General features: G+C 42.4%; 1 protein-coding gene across 3 annotated transcripts; it reads left to right on the top strand.

The window, feature by feature from the left end:
- Positions 1-1634: 1634 nt before the first annotated feature.
- On the top strand, positions 1635-18950 carry LOC124009652 (cullin-1). 3 transcript variants are annotated; one of them, XM_046321667.1, is made up of 24 exons: positions 1645-1701; positions 1800-1817; positions 2663-2716; positions 3839-4183; positions 4373-4550; positions 6339-6506; positions 6608-6658; positions 6768-6858; positions 6975-7138; positions 7278-7440; positions 13514-13644; positions 13786-13893; positions 14000-14106; positions 14356-14404; positions 14640-14771; positions 14973-15090; positions 15309-15385; positions 15487-15618; positions 15829-15921; positions 16599-16646; positions 16771-16853; positions 16999-17104; positions 17269-17382; positions 17608-18950. In XM_046321667.1, the coding sequence occupies exons 4-24, from the start codon at positions 4044-4046 to the stop codon at positions 17686-17688; spliced, it is 2334 nt and encodes a 777-aa protein (XP_046177623.1). In that variant the 5' UTR covers positions 1645-1701; positions 1800-1817; positions 2663-2716; positions 3839-4043; the 3' UTR covers positions 17689-18950. The 3 variants fall into 3 exon arrangements, with proteins under 3 accessions (XP_046177624.1, XP_046177623.1, XP_046177625.1); XM_046321668.1 differs by lacking the exon at positions 2663-2716 and having other exon boundaries at positions 1635-1701; positions 1795-1817; XM_046321669.1 differs by lacking the exon at positions 2663-2716 and having other exon boundaries at positions 1686-1701.
- The last annotated feature ends 1471 nt before the right edge of the window (positions 18951-20421 follow it).

A 20421-nucleotide genomic window follows, 5' to 3' on the forward strand; every position in this document is an offset into this window, starting at 1 on the left:
CATCAGATCCTCCTCTCCACCCTCTCCGAGTTGGGCATCTCCGGCGCGGCCCACGCTTGGATTGCGTCCTACCTGACAGGTCGCTCCTACCAGGTGGCGTGGCGAGAATCTGTCTCCTCACCACGCGCTCTCACCACTGGTGTCCCCCAGGGCTCTGTTCTTGGCCCTCTCCTATTCTCGCTATACACCAAGTCACTTGGCTCTGTCATAACCTCACATGGTCTCTCTTATCATTGCTATGCAGACGACACACAATTAATCTTCTCCTTTCCCCCTTCTGATGACCAGGTGGCGAATCGCATCTCTGCATGTCTGGCAGACATATCAGTGTGGATGACGGATCACCACCTCAAGCTGAACCTCGGCAAGACGGAGCTGCTCTTCCTCCCGGGGAAGGACTGCCCGTTCCATGATCTCGCCATCACGGTTGACAACTCCATTGTGTCCTCCTCCCAGAGCGCCAAGAACCTTGGCGTGATCCTGGACAACACCCTGTCGTTCTCAACCAACATCAAGGCGGTGGCCCGTTCCTGTAGGTTCATGCTCTACAACATCCGCAGAGTACGACCCTGCCTCACACAGGAAGCGGCGCAGGTCCTAATCCAGGCACTTGTCATCTCCCGTCTGGATTACTGCAACTCGCTGTTGGCTGGGCTCCCTGCCTGTGCCATTAAACCCCTTCAACTCATCCAGAACGCCGCAGCCCGTCTGGTGTTCAACCTTCCCAAGTTCTCTCACGTCACCCCGCTCCTCCGTTCTCTCCACTGGCTTCCAGTTGAAGCTCGCATCCGCTACAAGACCATGGTGCTTGCCTACGGAGCTGTGAGGGGAACGGCACCTCAGTACCTCCAGGCTCTGATCAGGCCCTACACCCAAACAAGGGCACTGCGTTCATCCACCTCTGGCCTGCTCGCCTCCCTACCACTGAGGAAGTACAGCTCCCGCTCAGCCCAGTCAAAACTGTTCGCTGCCCTGGCCCCCCAATGGTGGAACAAACTCCCTCACGACGCCAGGACAGCGGAGTCCATCACCACCTTCCGGAGACACCTGAAACCCCACCTCTTTAAGGAATACCTAGGATAGGATAAGTAATCCCTCTCACCCCCCCTTAAGTTTTAGATGCACTATTGTTAAGTGACTGTCCCACTGGATGTCATAAGGTGAATGCACCAATTTGTAAGTCGCTCTGGATAAGAGCGTCTGCTAAATGACTTAAATGTAATGTAAATGTAAATGAGTGACTGACAACAAAACTATGCTGATACACAACCAAATGTCAGAATTGCACCTTGTGTATTATACTATTCTTACTCTCACTAGTAAGTTAAGACCTGACTGAATTCCTAAAAATGAGGGGCCCTAAAGTCACTTTTGGCTGGGGCCAGCCCTGCATAAAACCAATACTAATATCATTAATTGTAGGATGTTTCAGAATGTAACGACAAATTGTTTGTTGCAGTGGCATACATGATTATCAATCAGTTTTCATTAGAACCTTGACCTTCTCACAAATCGTGCTGTTCCATGCACAACATACAGTATAGTATGTCCATTATAATCAGCCGTGCGTGTCCGGAACTTTAAATTCCACACAAATTCCATGGGACATCTTTCTGCAAACACATTTGTAAAGTGTTATTTCTATGCACTGCCGCAGCTATTGTTGTGGCAGTGAAAAGTAAATCATTTAGAGGGAAACGGGTATGTGTCTTTGAAAAGGAGTATTCCAATTCTTTACTCAGATTAAAAACGTAATATTTGGTTCTAATTGGTACTGTTTTGTTTCATTTGGAGCCAAGAACCAGCACTACACGATGGTAAGCTAACGTCAGCTAGCTAGTACAGTAGCTAAACTGACTGGCTAGCTAAGCATAACGAGAAATCACCAGTGAACTTGAATATTATTCTAGCTAGCTAGTTATACAAAAACAGAACACACACGACTATTGTGTGTTGTATTTATACAGAGAACACTGCCTGGCTGTTTATCCGTAACGTTAATTGGCTTCTGTTGTCAGGTAGCTTAAGTTAGCTCTAGCGTTGCGCCTGAACAGGCCTCATTTCTCACGGTAGTTAGCTAACGTTACCCTGATAGCTCACTGGCTAATACCATGTTAGCTAAGTTGGTTATAACGTTTGCCAATCCAAATTTGCAGTTTGTATTATCGACTATGTGGTGTAAGTTACTAGCTAGCTAACAGTACACCTAGCAAATGTAATGCTAATGTCAGCTAGTCAAAAACATTGCTAACTGCTACGTTTGCCTACACTGCACCACTAACCAGGTTAATAGTTCACGTTTAGCCATGGCATGACAACGCTAGATAGGGAATGTAAAGTTCAGAAGCTTCCTTGGCAAGCTTGTGCATGGGGACTACAGGTGTAGTAGCTAGCATTGCCAGAAAGTTCATATTTAATGTACAAGATATTGCCTTGGACTAGTTAGCTATCAATATTAGGTTTTGCAAATAACAAAAAGCTAGCTAGCAATATACAGAGAATAGGTATGTAATGTCGGATTGCAAGCCAGCCATTAGTGCCTTAAAGATTGTTTGCCACCAACTCAGTGGCAATCATTTTGGCAAAATATACTGTCCCTATCGTTGTAGCTTCCTCTTTTCAGTATGTTTGCTGCTTAATCTGCATCTTTTGCCTTGGTTAGTGACAACACTGTCCCTGTGATAAATTGATGAATACTTGGGCCTGGACTGAAATGGTAATTATCTTGAACAGTTGGTTATTTAACAATTAGCCCCAAAACTTATCTTACCATCTCTTGTTTGTCATTCATGCACAATACTTGCAGTATTCACATAATATATTTTTTACTTTAGTATCCAAGGATATCATTATATCCACTTTGGTTAGCCTATATCAGGGGTAGGCAAACCTGTTCCTGAAGTGTCGCAGGTACTGCAGGATTCTTTCCCCCGACTAGGCACTAGACTTAACTAAATGATCAGTTCAGTGATTGCCTACATTCAAAACACCTAGTCTTCCAGATCAGTTCAATCAAAAACATGAAGTGCCTGCTCCAGGACCAGGGTTGCGTACCCCTTGTGTATTTTATGTCTATGGTTGTATTCTAAGACTTAGTCAAATCCAAGTTAACATATGTACATATAAACATGTAATGAAACAAGGTCAGGTTAGGCCTCATCTTGAAATCATATAATTCTGCGCTCTTGTCTACTCTTAAATTATATATTTTTTTATTTGTGATTTCTTTACCTTCAATGTATTATTCAATATCACTTGAATGATCTCCTGCTCCATGCCGGAAATCAGCCCTGCCTACCCTGCACAGGTTTAACAACAGAAGCCGAGGGCAGTAGGGTTTAGGTTTCCACCTGAAGGAAAGCCAAATCCAGTCAGCCGTATTCCCCCAGCCAGGCTGCACTGGGGTGGGCAGACACTCACTGACACTAATGTAGTTACAGTATTCAGGACCAGTGAAGGTCAGATCACAGGCCCAGCTGTTGGGTCTTGATCAAGGGGAGGCTGGAGTCAATATAACACTCACTAGACTAATCTCTAACAATATGTCATACATTATCACCTGGATAGCAGATACTAGCTTTATATGGCATGGGAACTATTCCAATCATTTTGCTGTGTACTGTAGTCTACAATGGATGCAGTTTCAAGTGCAAATTTTGATGAGCTAGATCCTAATGCATGTTTTTTTCTAGCCAGGTAATGATCTTTTTCAATTGAATGTCAATCAATTATTGCAATCCCAAAATTCTACAATGCAAGATTTTTTCTTACTCTTCAGGGCCTGTGCTATGTGACTTATACAATGTTTTCTCCTTTCTTACAATGTGTTTGTTTGCAGGGTTCTTGGCAGGATGCTCTCCTGATTGCTACTTGAAGGGGGTCTTCCAAGATCGTCTGCCACTCCAAAGAGAAGACCCCACCTTGTCTCTGTGTTAAATTGTGACCTTTATCACCTTATGGAGGAGTAGCTCTTGACGGTTTCATTACAAGCAATAAAAGAAGACTGAGCATCTGAGAGGAGAGCAACAACAAGCAAAGAGACAATGTCATCCAACAGAAGCCAGAACCCTCATGGGCTCAAGCAGATTGGCCTGGACCAGATCTGGGATGACCTGCGAGCAGGAATACAGCAGGTGTACACCAGACAGAGCATGGCCAAATCACGATATATGGAACTGTACACGTATCCTTCCACATAAATGCACTCCCAGGCTTCTCTCACTGTGTGCTTCCAAGTGTGTCTCTTTATTAAGGGCAGTTTTTATGGCTGACACCAGCACCGGTTTTCCTCAGTTGATAGCATATTTGGGATAATCCATTGTCAGTATTTTAAGTTTCTACATTTATGTTGTTTCCTTTACCCACCACCCAGACATGTTTATAACTACTGTACCAGTGTGCATCAGTCCAATCAGGCCCGTGGGGCAGGGCCCCCTCCATCCAAGCCCTCCAAAAAGGCCCCCACCCCAGGAGGGGCCCAGTTTGTGGGCCTGGAGCTCTACAAGAGACTCAAGGAGTTCCTCAAGAACTACTTGACCAACCTGCTCAAGGTAATGCTCTGTTCTGTGCCTTTTTTAAATGGACTGAGGTCAATGAATCGATTAAATGAATTGGCCTGCTAGTTAATTCTCCATTAGCCCTAATTCTCCATTAGCCCTTCCAGTAAATGTTAAAAGGAAGCATATCAAATGTCCTACCACATTTGCATGCTTATCTCTAACTACAGTGATATGTGAACCCTTTTGAATTACCTGGATTTCTGCATAAATTGGTCATAAAATATTATCTGATCTTCATCTAAGTCACAACAATAGACAAACACAGTCTGCTTAAACTAATAACACACAAACAATTATAATTGTTCAAGTCTTTATTGAACACACTGTGTAAACACTCACAGTGCAGTTTGGAAAGAGCATGCGAACCCTTGGATTTAATAACAGGTTGACCCTTCTTTGGCATCAATAAGCTCAACCAAAAGTTTTCTGTAGTTACGGATCAGACCTGCACAACGGTCAGGAGGAATTTTGGACCATTCCTCTTTACAAAACTGTTTCAGTTCCACAATATTCTTTGTATGTCTGGTGTGACCCACTCTCTTGAGGTCATGCCACAGCATCTCAATCGGGTTGAGGTCAGGACTGACTGGGCCACTCCAGAAGGTGTATTTACTTCTGTTCAAGCCATTATGTTGTTGATTTACTTCTTTCTTTTGGGTTGTTGTCCAGTTGCATCACCTACCTCCTGTTGAGCTTCAATTGGTGGATAGACAGCCTAACATTCTACTGCAAAATGTCTTGATAAACTTGGGAATTCATTTTTATGTTGATGATAGCAAGATGTCCAGGCCCTGAGGCAGCAAAGTAGCTCCAAACCATGATGCTCCCTCCACCACACTTTACAGTTGGGATGAGGTTTTGATTTTTGTGTGCTGTGCCTTTCTTTCTCCACACAGTGTTGTGTGTTCCTTCCAAACAACACAACTTTAGTTTCATCTGTCCACAGAATTGTTTTACTACTGGAACATCCAGGTGCTCTTTTGTGAACTTCAGACTTATACAGCAATGTTTCTTTTGGACAGCAGTGGCTTCTTCCATGCTGTCCTCTAATGAACACCATTCTTGTTTAGTGTTTTACGCATTGTAGACTTGTCAACAGAGCTGTTAGCATCCTCCAGAGATTTCTGTAAGACTTTAGCTGACACTCTAGGATTCTTCTTAACTTCATTGAGTGTTCCCTGCTTTGCTCTTGCAGTCATCTTTGCAGGGCGGCCACTCCTAGAGAGAGTAGCAACAGTGCTGAAATTCCTCTATTTCTATACAATTTGTCTTACCGTGGACTGACTTTTAGAGATACTTTTCTAACCCTTTCCAGCTTTATGCAAGACAACAATTCTTGATCTTAGGTCTTCTGAGATCTCTTTTGTTTGAAGCATTGGTCACATCGGGCAATGCTTCTTGTGAATAGCGAACTCAAATATTGTTTTTATGAGGCAGGGCAGCTCGAACCAACATCTCCAATCTTGTTTCATTGATTGGACTCCAGGTTAACTGACTCCTCACTCCATTTAGCTTTTGGAGATGTCATTAGCCTAGGGGTTCACATACTTTTTCCAACCTACAATGTGAATGTTTAAATGATGTATTCAATATAGACAAGAAAAATACAATAATTTGTGTGTTATTACTTTAAGCACACTGTGCTTGTCTATTGTTGGGACTTAGATGAAGATCAGGGGAATTTTTATGTCAAATCTATGCAGAAATTAGGTAATTCCAAAGGGTTCACATACTTTTTCTTGCCACTGGAAATATCACTCATGTCCCCATCATCTGCAGGACGGAGAAGACCTGATGGATGAGAGTGTATTAAAGTTCTACACACAGCAGTGGGAAGACTACAGATTCTCCAGCAAAGTGCTGAATGGTATCTGTGCCTACCTCAACCGGCACTGGGTCCGCCGTGAGTGTGACGAGGGGCGCAAAGGAATATATGAAATCTACTCCGTAAGACAACTTTTTTGTTGTTTTTTTGTTAACATAAATCTTATATTCTTAAATGGTTTTCTCAATTGTATGCATTGCCTCATCCTTTCCTCTCCTTTCAGCTCGCGTTGGTGACATGGAGAGAATGCCTTTTCAGACCTTTGAATAAACAAGTGAGTATCCGCTCGGATTAGCTGTGGAAAAGTTATTCCCAGTCTTAGTTGATTACGATACATTTTGTTGAAGGCATGATCCTAAATGTGTCCCACCCCCCCAACTAAGGTCACAAATGCTGTATTGAAGCTCATTGAGAAGGAACGTAATGGAGAGACCATCAACACTAGGCTTATCAGTGGAGTCGTCCAGTCCTATGGTAGGTCCTGGCATATTTTAATGGTGTGTTGTTCAACCAATATAAAACTGTTGTGAGATGTGATGTCATGGTTCTGAAATTATGTTGGTTGACAGTGGAGGTTGTGTGTCTTTCAGTTGAGTTGGGTCTCAATGAGGATGATGCCTTTGCCAAAGGCCCCACGTTGTCAGTCTACAAAGAGTACTTCGAGACTCAGTTCTTGGCGGACACCGAGCGCTTTTACACACGAGAGAGCACAGAGTTCCTGCAACAAAATCCAGTTACTGAATACATGAAAAAGGTGGGTTATGAAACCAGTATATTGAGCCAAATAGATGTATCAGTAGCCTTTTTGTTTAGTGTAAAAATGTACAGAATCCCTCTCTCCATCTCTTTCGGTCTCTCACTTGGCTCTCTTTCTCCTTCTGTCTCTCTCTCAGGCTGAGGCGCGTCTGTTGGAGGAGCAGCGGAGGGTGCAGGTGTACCTGCATGAGAGCACGCAGGACGAGCTGGCCCGCAAGTGTGAGCAGGTGCTCATTGAGAAGCACCTGGAGATCTTCCACACAGAGTTCCAGAACCTTCTGGACGCTGACAAAAATGAAGGTATGGATGAGAGTCCAAATGGCAATTGCCAGCCAGACATGCCTTTTTGCTATTGCCAGATTTGTGCTTTATGTACTTTTCGTACATTTATACTTTGCCTTGAGAAATTATTCATACCCACTTATTTATTCCACATCATTAATTCAAAATCTATAAAAAAATACCCATCTACACACAATACCCCATAATAACAAAGTGAAAACATTTTTTTAGAATTTATTGAAAATTAAATACAGATTTCATTTACATACATATTTTCACCACTGAGTCAATACTTTGTAGAAGCATCTTTGGTAGTGATTACAGGTTTGAGTAGTCTTTGGTATGTCTGTATTAGCTTTGCACATCTGCATTTGGGGGGTTTTCTCCCATTCTTCCTTGCAGATTTTCTCAAGCTCTTGTTAAGTTAGATGGAGAGTGGCGGTGAACAGCAAGTCTTTCTGACGATTTTCAATGGGAATTAAGTCTGGGTTTTGGCTCAAGGACTTTCACATTCTTGTTCTGAAGCCATTCAAGCATTGCTTTGGGTCATTGTCCTGTTGGAAAGTACATTTTCACCCCAGTCTAAGGACGGTTTCAAGTTTTAATGTCACATGCACAAGTACAGTGAAATGTCTCTGAAGCAGATTCTCATCAAGGATTTGCCTGTATTTGGCTCCATTCATTGATTGTTCCCTCTATCCTCATCAATCTCTGTTCCTGCTGCTGAAAGGCACTTCTTTTTTTTCCAGTGCCATGACGTCCTTAAGGAGCAGATTCAATGCATGAGCAGCACAGCCAATGGGTGTGATGTGAGAGTAAGACTCCTCCACTTTAGACCAAGCAGACTTCATGTTCGCAGCATTGTCTGCCACCAGTGCAAATACCTTCTGTGGTCCAAGGGTCATTGATGACTGCCTTCAGCTCCTGATGGGTCATTGATGACTTGCAATCATCTCTGATGGGTAGACTAATGTTCGTGGGCTAGGAATTATTAACTACATAATCTCTACTACCTCATCCAGTATTCTACAAGAGCACAGGCACAAGGGACAACAGACACACTGGTCTCTACCAGTGTAGAATACTTGTAGAATAGTGGATGAGTTAGTAGAGATTATGTAGTTAATAATTCCTTGCCCACGAACATTCATCCACCCATCAGAGATGATTGCAATACAGTCTGCTTTCTCTATGATTTGCTTGACCTTCACTTGAACTCTGCATCCAGCAAATGAGTAGATAAAGCATGTCTGGTTGGAGGGGTATGCTGGGCGAGGAACATTCAGAATTATTTTCCAATATATATAAACCTGTGAGCATCAGAGGTGAACCAATTGCATACACAGCTTGAGCAAGACATTCATCAGCATTTCTCAGACTACGTTCCTCCATTGAGTAAAAAAACTTCTGATTCCAGGAGGACCATGAGCTGTTGCTATCGATAACGTGTCTGAGTCATCATTTTTACCTGGAATAGAAGTAGAGGGACTTTTGTCAGAGGTTTCTTGTTGTGAGCACTGAGGGAACTTTATGCACTTGGCCAGATGATTCGGCATCTTTGTTGCATTCTTCACATATGATTTGGTACAGTCTTTGCAAATGTACACAGCTTTTCCTTCTACGTTAGCTGCAGTGAAATGACTCCATACATCAGATAGTGCCCGAGGCATTTTCCTATAAAGATTATGAAAAGATTGAGTAAAAATAAATAAAAAATAACATAAAATGCAATTCCATGTACAGGTAAATACAGTTAGTTGAACCTCTCTAGGATAGGGGACGGTAGCGTCCCACTTGGCCAAAAGCCAGGGAAAATGCAGCGCTGCAAATTCAAATAAAATTATATAAAAATCTAACTTTCATTAAATCACACATGTAAGATACTAAATTAAAGCTACACTCGTTGTGAATCCAGCCAACATTTCAGATTTTAAAAAGGCTTTTCTGCGAAAGCATAAGAAGCTATTATCTGATGATAGCACAACAGTAAACAAAGAGAGTAGCATATTTCAACCCTGCAGGCGCTACACAAAACGCAGAAATAAAATATAAAACATGCCTTACCTTTGACGAGCTTCTTTTGTTGGCACTCCAATATGTCCCATAAACATCACAATTGGTCCTTTTGTTTGATTAATTCCGTCCATATATATCCAAAATGTCAATTTATTTGGTGCGTTTGATCCAGAAAAAAACAGCTTCCAATTTGCGTAACGTCACTACAAAATATCTCAAAAGTTACCTGTAAACTTTGCCAAAACATTTCAAACTACTTTTGTTATACAACTTTAGGTATTTTTTAATCGATCAAATTGAAGACAGGTCTATCTGTGTTCAATACAGGAAGACAACAAACCAACGCTACTTTTCAAGTCTTGGGCAACTCTCAACAGTGTTACCCAGTTCCTAGATGGCCGTACTTCTTCATTGCACAAAGGAATAACCTCAACCAAATTCCAAAGACTGGAAGCGGTAGGAACTGCAAACAAGTGCCTAAGAAATATATTTCTGAATGGTTAGTCCTCGTGGTTTTGCCTGCTACATAAGTTCTGTTATACTCACATACATGATTCAAACAGTTTTAGAAACGTCAGTGTTTTATATCCAAATCTCCTAATAATATGCATATCTTATATTCTTGGCATGAGTAGCAGGAAGTTGAAATTGGGCACGCTATTTATCCAAAAGTGAAAATGCTGCCCCCTATACCTTAAGAAGTTAATCAACTCCTTTGTAAGATAAATGTTTTAAAATGAAACACGTTTGGAAACAGGTGAATTAACTTTCCTCAGTTGGCAGCCTCAAGCAAGCTAAAACCCACATGGTAGCAAGAACTAACTAGCAGAAATTGTTAACAAGTTAGAAATGATTTAAACACACTTTGCTGTAGGCTACTATTTACTAGTTAACAAAAAATCATGTATGTCATATAAAATAAATTCACCCCACCCAGTATTGTTTCAAAACATACCATAAAGCATGTGGTGCTTGGCTCAAACAGTGTAGTAGTGTGGGCTCCATAGCATCTCATTAGTGTGCAAGATCTTGGAGAATCAGCTGTACATGTGAATGGAAGAGTGCACTGTGCATGCAGAGGGTTACAATTCCATAGTTTAAGCAAAATATGCCACAAGACTTAGAATTGCCTTGTGTATCCCACAAAAAAGTTTTGCTGTTTATAAGCTAAAAAAAATTATGAATTTAAGAAAAATTCCCCAAATTCCTTGGCTTAACTTCCCATGGAAAATTTCTGGAAAAATTCCAGAAATTTCCCGAAAAGTTTCCAACCCTTTGCAACCCTAACCACAACTACTCTCTATTATTGGCCAACGTGCGATCATTGGAAAACAAACTGAAGATCTACGATTAAGACTATCATACCAATGTGACATTAAAAACTGTAATATACAGCAACGTCTGGTATGACGAGGGTCGTGTTTATTTGTCAATAACTGCTGGTGCAAGCTGTCTAATATAAAAAAAGTCTCGAGGTAATGCTCGCCCGAGGTAGAATACCTCATGATAAGCTGTAGACCAAGAGAGTTCACATAAGTATAATTTGTAACTGTCTATTTACACCACAAACCGATGCTGGCACTAAGACCACACTCAACTGCTGTATAAGGCCATAAGCAAACAAGAATATACTCATCCAGAAGCGGTGCTAGTGGCCGGGGACTTTAATGCAGGCTAACTTAAATCTGTTTTACCTAATTTCTACCAGCATGTCACATTTGCAACCAGAGGAAAAACTAACCAAGACCACCTTTACTCCACACAGAGAGACACATACAAAGCTTTCCCTCGCCAACCATTTGGCAAATTTGACCATAATTCCATCCTCCTGATTCCTGCTTGCAAGCAAAAACTAAAGCAGGAAGTACCAGTGACTCGCTCAATACGGAAGTAGTCAGATGGCGCGGATGCTACGCTACAGGACTGTTTTGCTAGCACAGACTGGAATGTGTTCCGGGATTCATCATTGAGTAGTATACCACCTCAGTCACCTGCTTCGTCAATAACTGCATCGATGACGTCCTCCCCACAGTGACCGTACGTACATTTCCCAACCAGAAGCCATAGATTACATGCAACCTCCGCACCGAGCTAAAGGCTAGAGCTGTCGCTTTCAAGGAGCGGGACACTAAGTCGGATGCTTATAAGAAATCCCGCTATGCCTTCAGATGAACCATCAAACTGGCAAAGCGTCAATACGGGACTAAGATTGAATCCTACTACACCGGCTTTGATGCTCGTCGAATGTGGCAGGTCTCGAAAACTATGACTTACTACAAAGGGAAACCCAGCCACGAGCTGCCCAGTGAGGCGAGCCTACAAGATCAGCTAAATGCCTTTTTATACTCTCTTTGAGGCAAGCAATACTGAAGCATGCATGAGAGCACCAGCTGTTGCGGACAACTGTGTGATCACGCTCTCCATAGGCGATGTGAGCAAGACCTTTAAACATGTTAACATTCACAAAGCCGTGGGGCCAGACAGATTACCAGGACGTGTAATCAAAGCATGCGTGGACCAACTGGCAAGTGTCTTCACTGACATTTTCAACCTCTCCCTGGCCGAATCTGTAATACCTACATGTTTCAAACAGACCACCATGGTCCCTGTGCCCAAGAAAGTGAAAGTAACCTGCCTAAAATTATTACCGCCCGTAGCACTCTCGTCGGTAGACATTAAGTGCTTTGAAAGGCTGGTCATAGCTCACATCAACACCATCATGTCAGAAACCCTAATCCCACTCCAATTTGCATACTGCCCTAACAGATCACAGATGACGCAATCTCAATCGCACTCCACACTGCCCTTTCCCACCTGGACAAAAGGAACACCAATGTGAGATTTCTGCTCATTGACTACAGCTCAGCATTTAACACCATGTGCCCACAAAGCTCATCACTAAGCTAAGACCCTGGAACTAAACACTTCCCTCTGCAAATGGATCCTGGACTTCCTAACTGGCTGCCCCCAGCTGGTAAGGGTAGGCAACAACATATCTGCCACTCTGATCCTCAACACTGAGGCCCCTTAGGGGTGCGTGCTTAGTCCCCTCCTGTACTCTGTTCACCCACGACTGCGTGGCCAAGCATGACTCCAACACCATTAAGTTTGCTGACAACACAACAGTGGTAGGCCTGATCACCGACAACGATGAGACGGCCTATAGGGCGGAGGTCAGCGACCTGGCAGTGTGGTGCCAGGACAACAACCCCTCTCTCAATGTGAGCAAGACAAATGAGCTGATCGTGGACTATAGAAAAAGGAGGGCCGAACAGGCCCCCATTCTCATTGATGGGACTGAAGTAAAACGGGTTTGAGAGTTTCAAGATCCTTGGTGTCCACATCACCAACAAACTATCATGGTCCAAACACACCAACACAGCTGTGAAGAGGGCACAACCATGCCTATTCCCCCTCGGGAGACTGAAAAGATTTGGCATGGGTCCCCAGATCCTCATGTTCTACAGCTGCACCATCGAGAGCATCCTGATCTGTTGCATCGCTGCCTGGTATGACAACTGTTCGGCATCTGACCGTAAGGCGCTACAGAGGGTAGTCCGTACGGCCCAGTACATCACTGTGGCCGAGCTTCCTGACATCCAGGACCTGTATATTAGGCGGTGTCAGAGGAAGGCCCAAAAAATTCTCTAAGATTTCAGTCACCCAAGTTATAGACTGTGATCTCTGCTACTGCACGGCAAGCAGTACCGGAGCGCCATATCTAGGACCAAAAGGCTGCTTAACATCTTCTACCCCCAGGCTATGACTGCTAAACAACTAAACTAATCAAATGGCCACCTGAACTATTTACATTGACCCGTCCCCCTCTTTGTTTTTACACTGCTGCTACTCACTGTTTTATTATCTATCAATAGTCACTTTACAAATTACCCCCCGCACATTGATTCAGTACCGTTACCCCCTATATATAGCCTTGTTATTTATATATATATAAATAAATTGTCAATATTTCATTAACTCTTGAACTGCGTTGTTGGTTAAGGGCTTGTAAAATGTAAGAATTTCAGTGTAGTGTTTGGAGCATGTGACATGCATCACCATTCTCTGTCTGTAGACCTTGGGCGGATGTACAATTTGGTGTCCCGGATCACTGATGGATTGGGAGAGCTGAAGAAACTCCTGGAGACGCACATATACAACCAGGGCCTTGCTGCTATAGAGAAGTGTGGAGAAGCAGCTCTCAATGTAAGAACGACAATGGATTTAATAGTTAAATGTACGCATTGGGTTTTACCGGTTCACATCTTTATTAGAATAATCTGAGACAGTCCTTTCTCCAGTTCACTTGAGTGTTCCTTGTCTTTGTTTTCATTTATTTCACCACAGGATCCCAAAATGTATGTCCAGACCATCTTAGACGTCCACAAGAAGTATAATGCTTTAGTAATGTCAGCGTTCAACAACGATGCTGGTTTTGTTGCTGCTCTGGACAAGGTATGTTCATATTTTACTATATTGTGTGGTGTTAGACATTTTGTCACACACACACTTACTGTTGTTGTTTTTGTTAACTTTGAACACCCATTTTCTGTCTTCACAGGCCTGTGGACGCTTCATAAACAACAATGCTGTGACCAAGATGGTGCAGTCATCCAGCAAATCCCCAGAGTTGCTGGCTAGATACTGTGACTCTCTGCTGAAGAAGAGGTGTGCCTCTGCTCTGGCACATTCACTTAATGCATAACTCAGAACCACAGTTTGATTTTCAAGTCTAAGTACGCCTGAGACCAGTAGCCAGCACTCCAGTATTGCTATGGACATTTGTTCTGAAATGGTTCACATTGACTTGAGTCAATACGACGTCTACTCTTCTTGTGGTTTTAATAGACACTCCTAACATACGAGCAGGATGTCTGATTTTTAAATTGAATTATTTTCTTTCTTTTTTTTGCACAGCTCAAAGAACCCAGAGGAGGCAGAGCTAGAAGACACACTAAACCAAGTGGTGAGTTGGACTGCTTTTTTCCCCTTTTTTCTCAGCTGCCACACTGGTACTGCATTTTATACATTATCTTGTTGCCTGGAGTCGACAGGATGAAAAGTGGAGCTTCTGCACTGGCTGCCTTCCATTGTAGACCCAATCTCCTCCCCCTCCTTCAGCCCGGCGTTGCATTTTAGTTGGTTTACGGGATGTAGTCTCTATTCACAACTCTCTAACTCTTGTGTGTTCTCTTCCCTAGATGGTGGTCTTTAAGTACATAGAGGACAAAGATGTGTTCCAGAAGTTCTATGCCAAGATGCTGGCTAAGCGGTTAGTCCATCAGAACAGCGCCAGTGATGATGCTGAAGCCAGTATGATCTCCAAACTAAAGGTACTATATCACAAAAAAATCTGTTTACCTACTCATGACCATGTTTTTAATTTGGCATTTTCAACGTGATATTGACATTACATTGTGATTGGTAACTAGAGTTGTGCAGTTTGTTTATTGTACAAATCTGTTAGATATTCTCTGGTTGTTTTACCTGGGATAATCTGTCCTAATGGCATGTCCTGCCCCCTTTCCCAACAGCAAGCGTGCGGCTTCGAGTACACCTCCAAACTCCAACGCATGTTCCAGGACATCGGAGTCAGCAAAGACCTAAATGAACAATTTAAAAAGCACCTCACCAACTCTGAGCCTTTGGACTGTGAGTATATCTGTCTGTGACTCTGATATGAGGTGGTACCTTGTCCCCCATTCTGGGATTCATTATGTGATGACAGAAATTAGTTTCTTAATCTCGGAAACCTGGATTGATTTAGTAGGGCCCTGGTTTTTCCTAACCAAACGTTTAAAAAATCACATTGAAACAAATAACTATTATAGGAAGAGTGTTGATCTGTTTTCTGTGTGTGTGCGTCTCAGTGGACTTCAGCATCCAGGTCCTCAGTTCTGGTTCCTGGCCCTTCCAGCAGTCCTGTACATTTGCCTTGCCCTCTGAGGTGAGAGACTAACTGATCCCCTCCACAGTGACCCAATTTACTGACATTGATCACTGTTTTACTCACTGTTCTCTCTTTTCTTCTCTCCTACCCTCATTCAGCTGGAGAGGAGTTACCAAAGGTTCACTGCCTTCTACGCCAGCAGACACAGCGGGCGCAAGCTGACCTGGCTCTACCACCTGTCCAAAGGAGAGCTGGTCACCAACTGCTTTAAGAACAGATACACTCTGCAGGTGATTACAGGTGTTGTCTGATCAGATAAAATATGAATATTTCCTCTGACTCTCACAACCATCAAAGTTGAACAAACATACTGGTGTGTGCTGACTATTTAACAATAAAAAAAGAATGAATCAACAATATGCATGGAGCGGAGTTGTCATGGTATCCTCTACTATTGAATGGTTTTGACGTATTCCCTGTTGCTCCTCCTGTCCTCCCAGGCTTCTACCTTCCAGATGGCCATCCTATTGCAGTACAATGCTGAGGATGTCTACACAGTGCAGCAGCTCGCAGACAGCACACAGATCAAGATAGTGAGTACTGACAACTCAACGCTATCTAGTTGGCTACAGACAGAGTCTATTCTCTTTGATGGATGGTCTTTCAAAGGAAGACCTTATGCTCTGATGGGAATACAAAACACTAATAACACCTGCTCTTTCCATGACAGACTGACCAGGTGAATCCAAGTGAAAGCTATGATCCATTATTGATTATAAATCCACTGATTGTAGATGAAGGGGAGGAGACGTGTTAAAGAAGGATTTTTTTAAGCCTTAAGACAATTGAGACCTGGATTGTGTATGCGTGCCACTTAGAGCGAGAATGGGCAAGACAATATTGAAGTGCCTTTGAACGGCGTGTGGTAGGAGATGCCAGGCGCACCGGTTTGAGTCAAGAACTGCAACGCTGCTGGGTTTTTCACGCTCAACAGTTTCCCGTGTGTATCATGTATCAACAATGGTCCAACACCCAAAGGACATCCAGTCAACTTAACATGGCCCAGCATCCCTGTGGAACACTTTCGACACCTTGTACAGTCCATGCTCCAACCAATTTAAGGCTGTTCCGTGGGTAAAGAGGGGGAGGTGGGGGTGCAACACAATATTAGGAAGGTGTTCCTAATGTTTGGTATACTATGTGTATAAGCTGAAAGCAACAGCCCACTATCTGCCTTATACGTTGCCTGTTTTGTTTTTGTTCTCACCAGGACATTTTGGTGCAGGTGTTGCAAATCTTGTTGAAGTCTAAATTGCTGGTAGGTTTTATGCCTCTTATTTTCAGATAATCTACCAAACAACTCTAGTTGCTAGGGGAGCCATCAATTAACTATTCTGCACTGTGGATTTCAACTTTGACCCAAGCAATGTTCTGTTGTCTAGGTCCTGGAGGATGAGAATGCAAATGTGGATGAGGTAGAGTTCAAACCAGACACCTTAATAAAACTCTTCCTGGGATACAAAAAGTGAGTCATTACACACACCATGTAATCAATATAGGTCACAAACCTGCAAATTGTGGAACCAGATATTCCAAATTGCCGTGCTGTTGCTGTACTTTAATAGATTCCATGAACTGTTGCTGATATATTTTGATTTGAATCTATACAGCAAAAAACTTCGGGTGAACATTAACGTGCCAATGAAGACAGAGCAGAAGCAGGAGCAGGAAACCACTCACAAGAACATAGAGGAGGACAGGAAACTGTTAATACAGGTACACTGTACATCATGCTATTCTATTTATTCCCCTGATCTAACTCACACTACAAAAATCTGTCTATTGTCTAGCGATCACAAACAACCTCTGGTCTAGAATATTCACCCAGGATCATTTTGGTCTAAACCTGCTGTGTTCTCTCTTTCTCTACCCTGCTGTAGGCTGCCATTGTGAGAATCATGAAGATGCGTAAAGTGCTAAAACATCAGCAACTCCTGGCAGAGGTGCTGAATCAGCTGTCATCCAGGTTTAAACCAAGAGTTCCTGTCATCAAGGTATATTATGCAGTAAATTAGGCCACGTTAGATGGAAATTTACCTTACCCCAGAGGATTTCTTGGAACCACATACTGTAAATGCAACATCTGCCATGGTAGGAACGTGCTTGTTTTTGTCTTTCAGAAATGTAACATCTATACTCCTGTAAGTTTATGGAAACCACTTTCTGTATGCAACATGTGCCATGTTAGTAATGGTCATGTATGTTTTTTTCTCTTTCAGAAATGTATCGACATCCTGATCGAGAAGGAGTACCTGGAGCGTGTCGACGGAGAGAAAGACACTTACAGCTACTTGGCTTAACCTTTTCATTGTTCTCCACCCTCCCTCCTTTCTTTTTTTAAAGTTGTCTTTTGAGTAATTAACATCATTCCTTTTGACATTTGGCCAATGTTGTCAGGAATGCGAGCACAGAAGGAGAAAAAGAAGAAAAAAAGTTGTCAATCATCATCAAGGTGGTTGCGAAAGCTGGACTTCCCTTTAAACTCTGACATTATGGGATAGCTGCTCGCCCAGTGTTTGTTTGAAGATCCCATCTGAACTGCTCAGGATCGACAGATACATTTTGATATGTAAATATCGACAGAGACCTTTACCTCTTTACTTTTATCTTGCAAAGTTAATAACATACAAAAACAAACTATCAAAACCCTTCACAACCGAGGGTTGCATGCTACTGCCTATCTGCATTTAAGAAGCAAAAAGACGTAATAGATGAGAAGCTATTAAGACACTGCTGCTTTATGTGGCAGTAGCAAATTATGAACGTATGTTTAAAAAAAAGATGAGTGCAATTTTAGCTGCACTTCCAGAAAGCGATCTGTGTTTGAAAAAGGCCCTTAGAAGTGTAATCTGCATCGTTACCAGCTACCAGACAAACATTTGTATAGTGTGGTTCACTTTTATTTGAAATGTATGGTAAATAAAAATGAAAGGTTTCTGTATTCCCTCTGATGGTTTTTATTCCTTCAAAGCTGATGTGAACTTTGGGCTGAGATGTTTACACACGCATCCCAATTCTAATCTATGTTCACTAATTGGTTGTGAAAAAGAGCTAATGTGATTAGTCAAAAGACCAATTAGAGGGGGAAAATATCAGAACTGTGCAGCCTGTTTAAACAGCCCTGGATATTATAGATCATTTCTGGTTTCTTGATGATACAATCCATGAATGACCTACTTAGCTGTTCATTGCCATTCATTTGTAAACTGTAAAGCTTGTCAACAAGATGTATTGTGTGGGTATTAGAACCGAAGGTTGCTACTTTCCCATGATCAGTTTTAATCAGAATGTACTTTAATGGCTGTGTTTAGACAGGCAGCCCCATTCAGATTTTTTTTTGTTGCCACTAATTGGTATTTTGACCAATCACATCAGGGTTTTTTTTCTGATTCGTCAGACACATTTTTGAGAGAAAAGAAATCAGAATTGAGCTGCCTGTCTAAACACAGCCTAAATCACAAACGCTCACATCGTAGGCAGGATGCAGGCAGAAAATGTATGAGATTGGATCTTGGGGTTCTCTTGCCTATTTCAATAATAAACATTTTAAATGAGCCTATCATAATGCTATTATTTTTTACCTTTTTAATTATTGTATGAATGCAGACCCATTTCAACATACATTTGGATGACTGTTTGGTGGCATTAAAGCCTTGTTCACACAGGTCTTAATGCTCAAATCAGTTTTTATTTTCAAACCTCTTTTGGAATACTAACTATCCAAACAGCAAGTGACCAAATCAGATTTCTGTTTGTTCAGACAGTAGTCATTTGCTGACATGGCTATTCTATTGTCATAGTAAATACGGGTGTGTGTGCAGTGGTGGTGCTCGTGCTTACTATCACCAAAGATTATGGATATACTGACAAGATGCATGCCTCTCTGGCCTAACAATGGGAGTCGTTAGCCACGGCGGGTTGTCTCGCCCCCACCTATCCTTTCTTTGGATTGGTGGATACATGTCATTATTGTAATCCTTTTTGAATATTTGATGAGGGTTGTTGACATCAACTGCCTGTAATGGAGAGAGATGCTATGCTATTAGCCATATGCCAAGAATATGCATAGCCATCTCGAGACAACTTCTATATAAAGACAGGTTTTCTGCAGAGTTGGGCCTCTCTGAAATCACTCAGAAGTGTATTTTTATTTATCTGTTATTTTACCAGGTAAGTTGACTGAGAACACATTCTCATTTGCAGCAACGACCTGGAGAATAGTTACAGGGGAGAGGAGGGAGATGAATGAGCCAATTGTAAACTGGGGATTATTAGGTGACTGATGGTTTGAGGGCCAGATTGAGAATTTAGCCAGGACACTGGGGTTAACACCCCTACTCTTACGATAAGTGCCATGGGATCTTTAATGACCTCAGAGAGTCAGGACACCCGCTTAACGTCCCATCCGAAAGACGGCACCCTACACAAGGCAGTGTCCCCAATCACTGCCCTGGGGCATTGGGATGTTTTTTTAGACCAGAGGAAAGAGTGCCTCGTACTGGCCCTCCAACACCACTTCCAGCAGCATCTGGTCTCCCATCCAGGAACTGATCAGGACCAACCCTGCTTAGCTTCAGAAGCAAGCCAGCAGTGGTATGCAGGGTGGTATGCTGTGTAGCAAGCTAAGGAGACGACAATGCCTGCCATTGAGGATTCCCAGTTGCGTTGAATGTTCAAAATCATAGTGTAAGAAAACTTTTAAAGCCCCAAAGGATAAGATGATCCAACTTTCGATCTGATTCATTTTTGGCTAGCCACAGTAGTCCACTATCTAACTAAGTAGCTGTATAGCTTTCTAGCACATTCACTAACTTGTTTGTAAACAATCTACCACATGTTCTTGTCTAAATTTCAACAGAGTATGTAGCAAGCAACAAGATGTGTCAAATAACAGTCTAAAAAACACTGGAGAGAAAATAAATCAGATTTGACTGTTCAGACACGGGTCGCATGGCCAGGAATTACATTTGAAATGTGGCTTGAAATCTGATTCTGTGTGCTTTTTTTGCTGTTTAAACTGCAGGAAAAATAAC

The sequence above is a fragment of the Oncorhynchus gorbuscha genome, linkage group LG22 (assembly GCF_021184085.1).
Source record: "Oncorhynchus gorbuscha isolate QuinsamMale2020 ecotype Even-year linkage group LG22, OgorEven_v1.0, whole genome shotgun sequence".
NCBI classification, from domain to species: domain Eukaryota; kingdom Metazoa; phylum Chordata; class Actinopteri; order Salmoniformes; family Salmonidae; genus Oncorhynchus; species Oncorhynchus gorbuscha.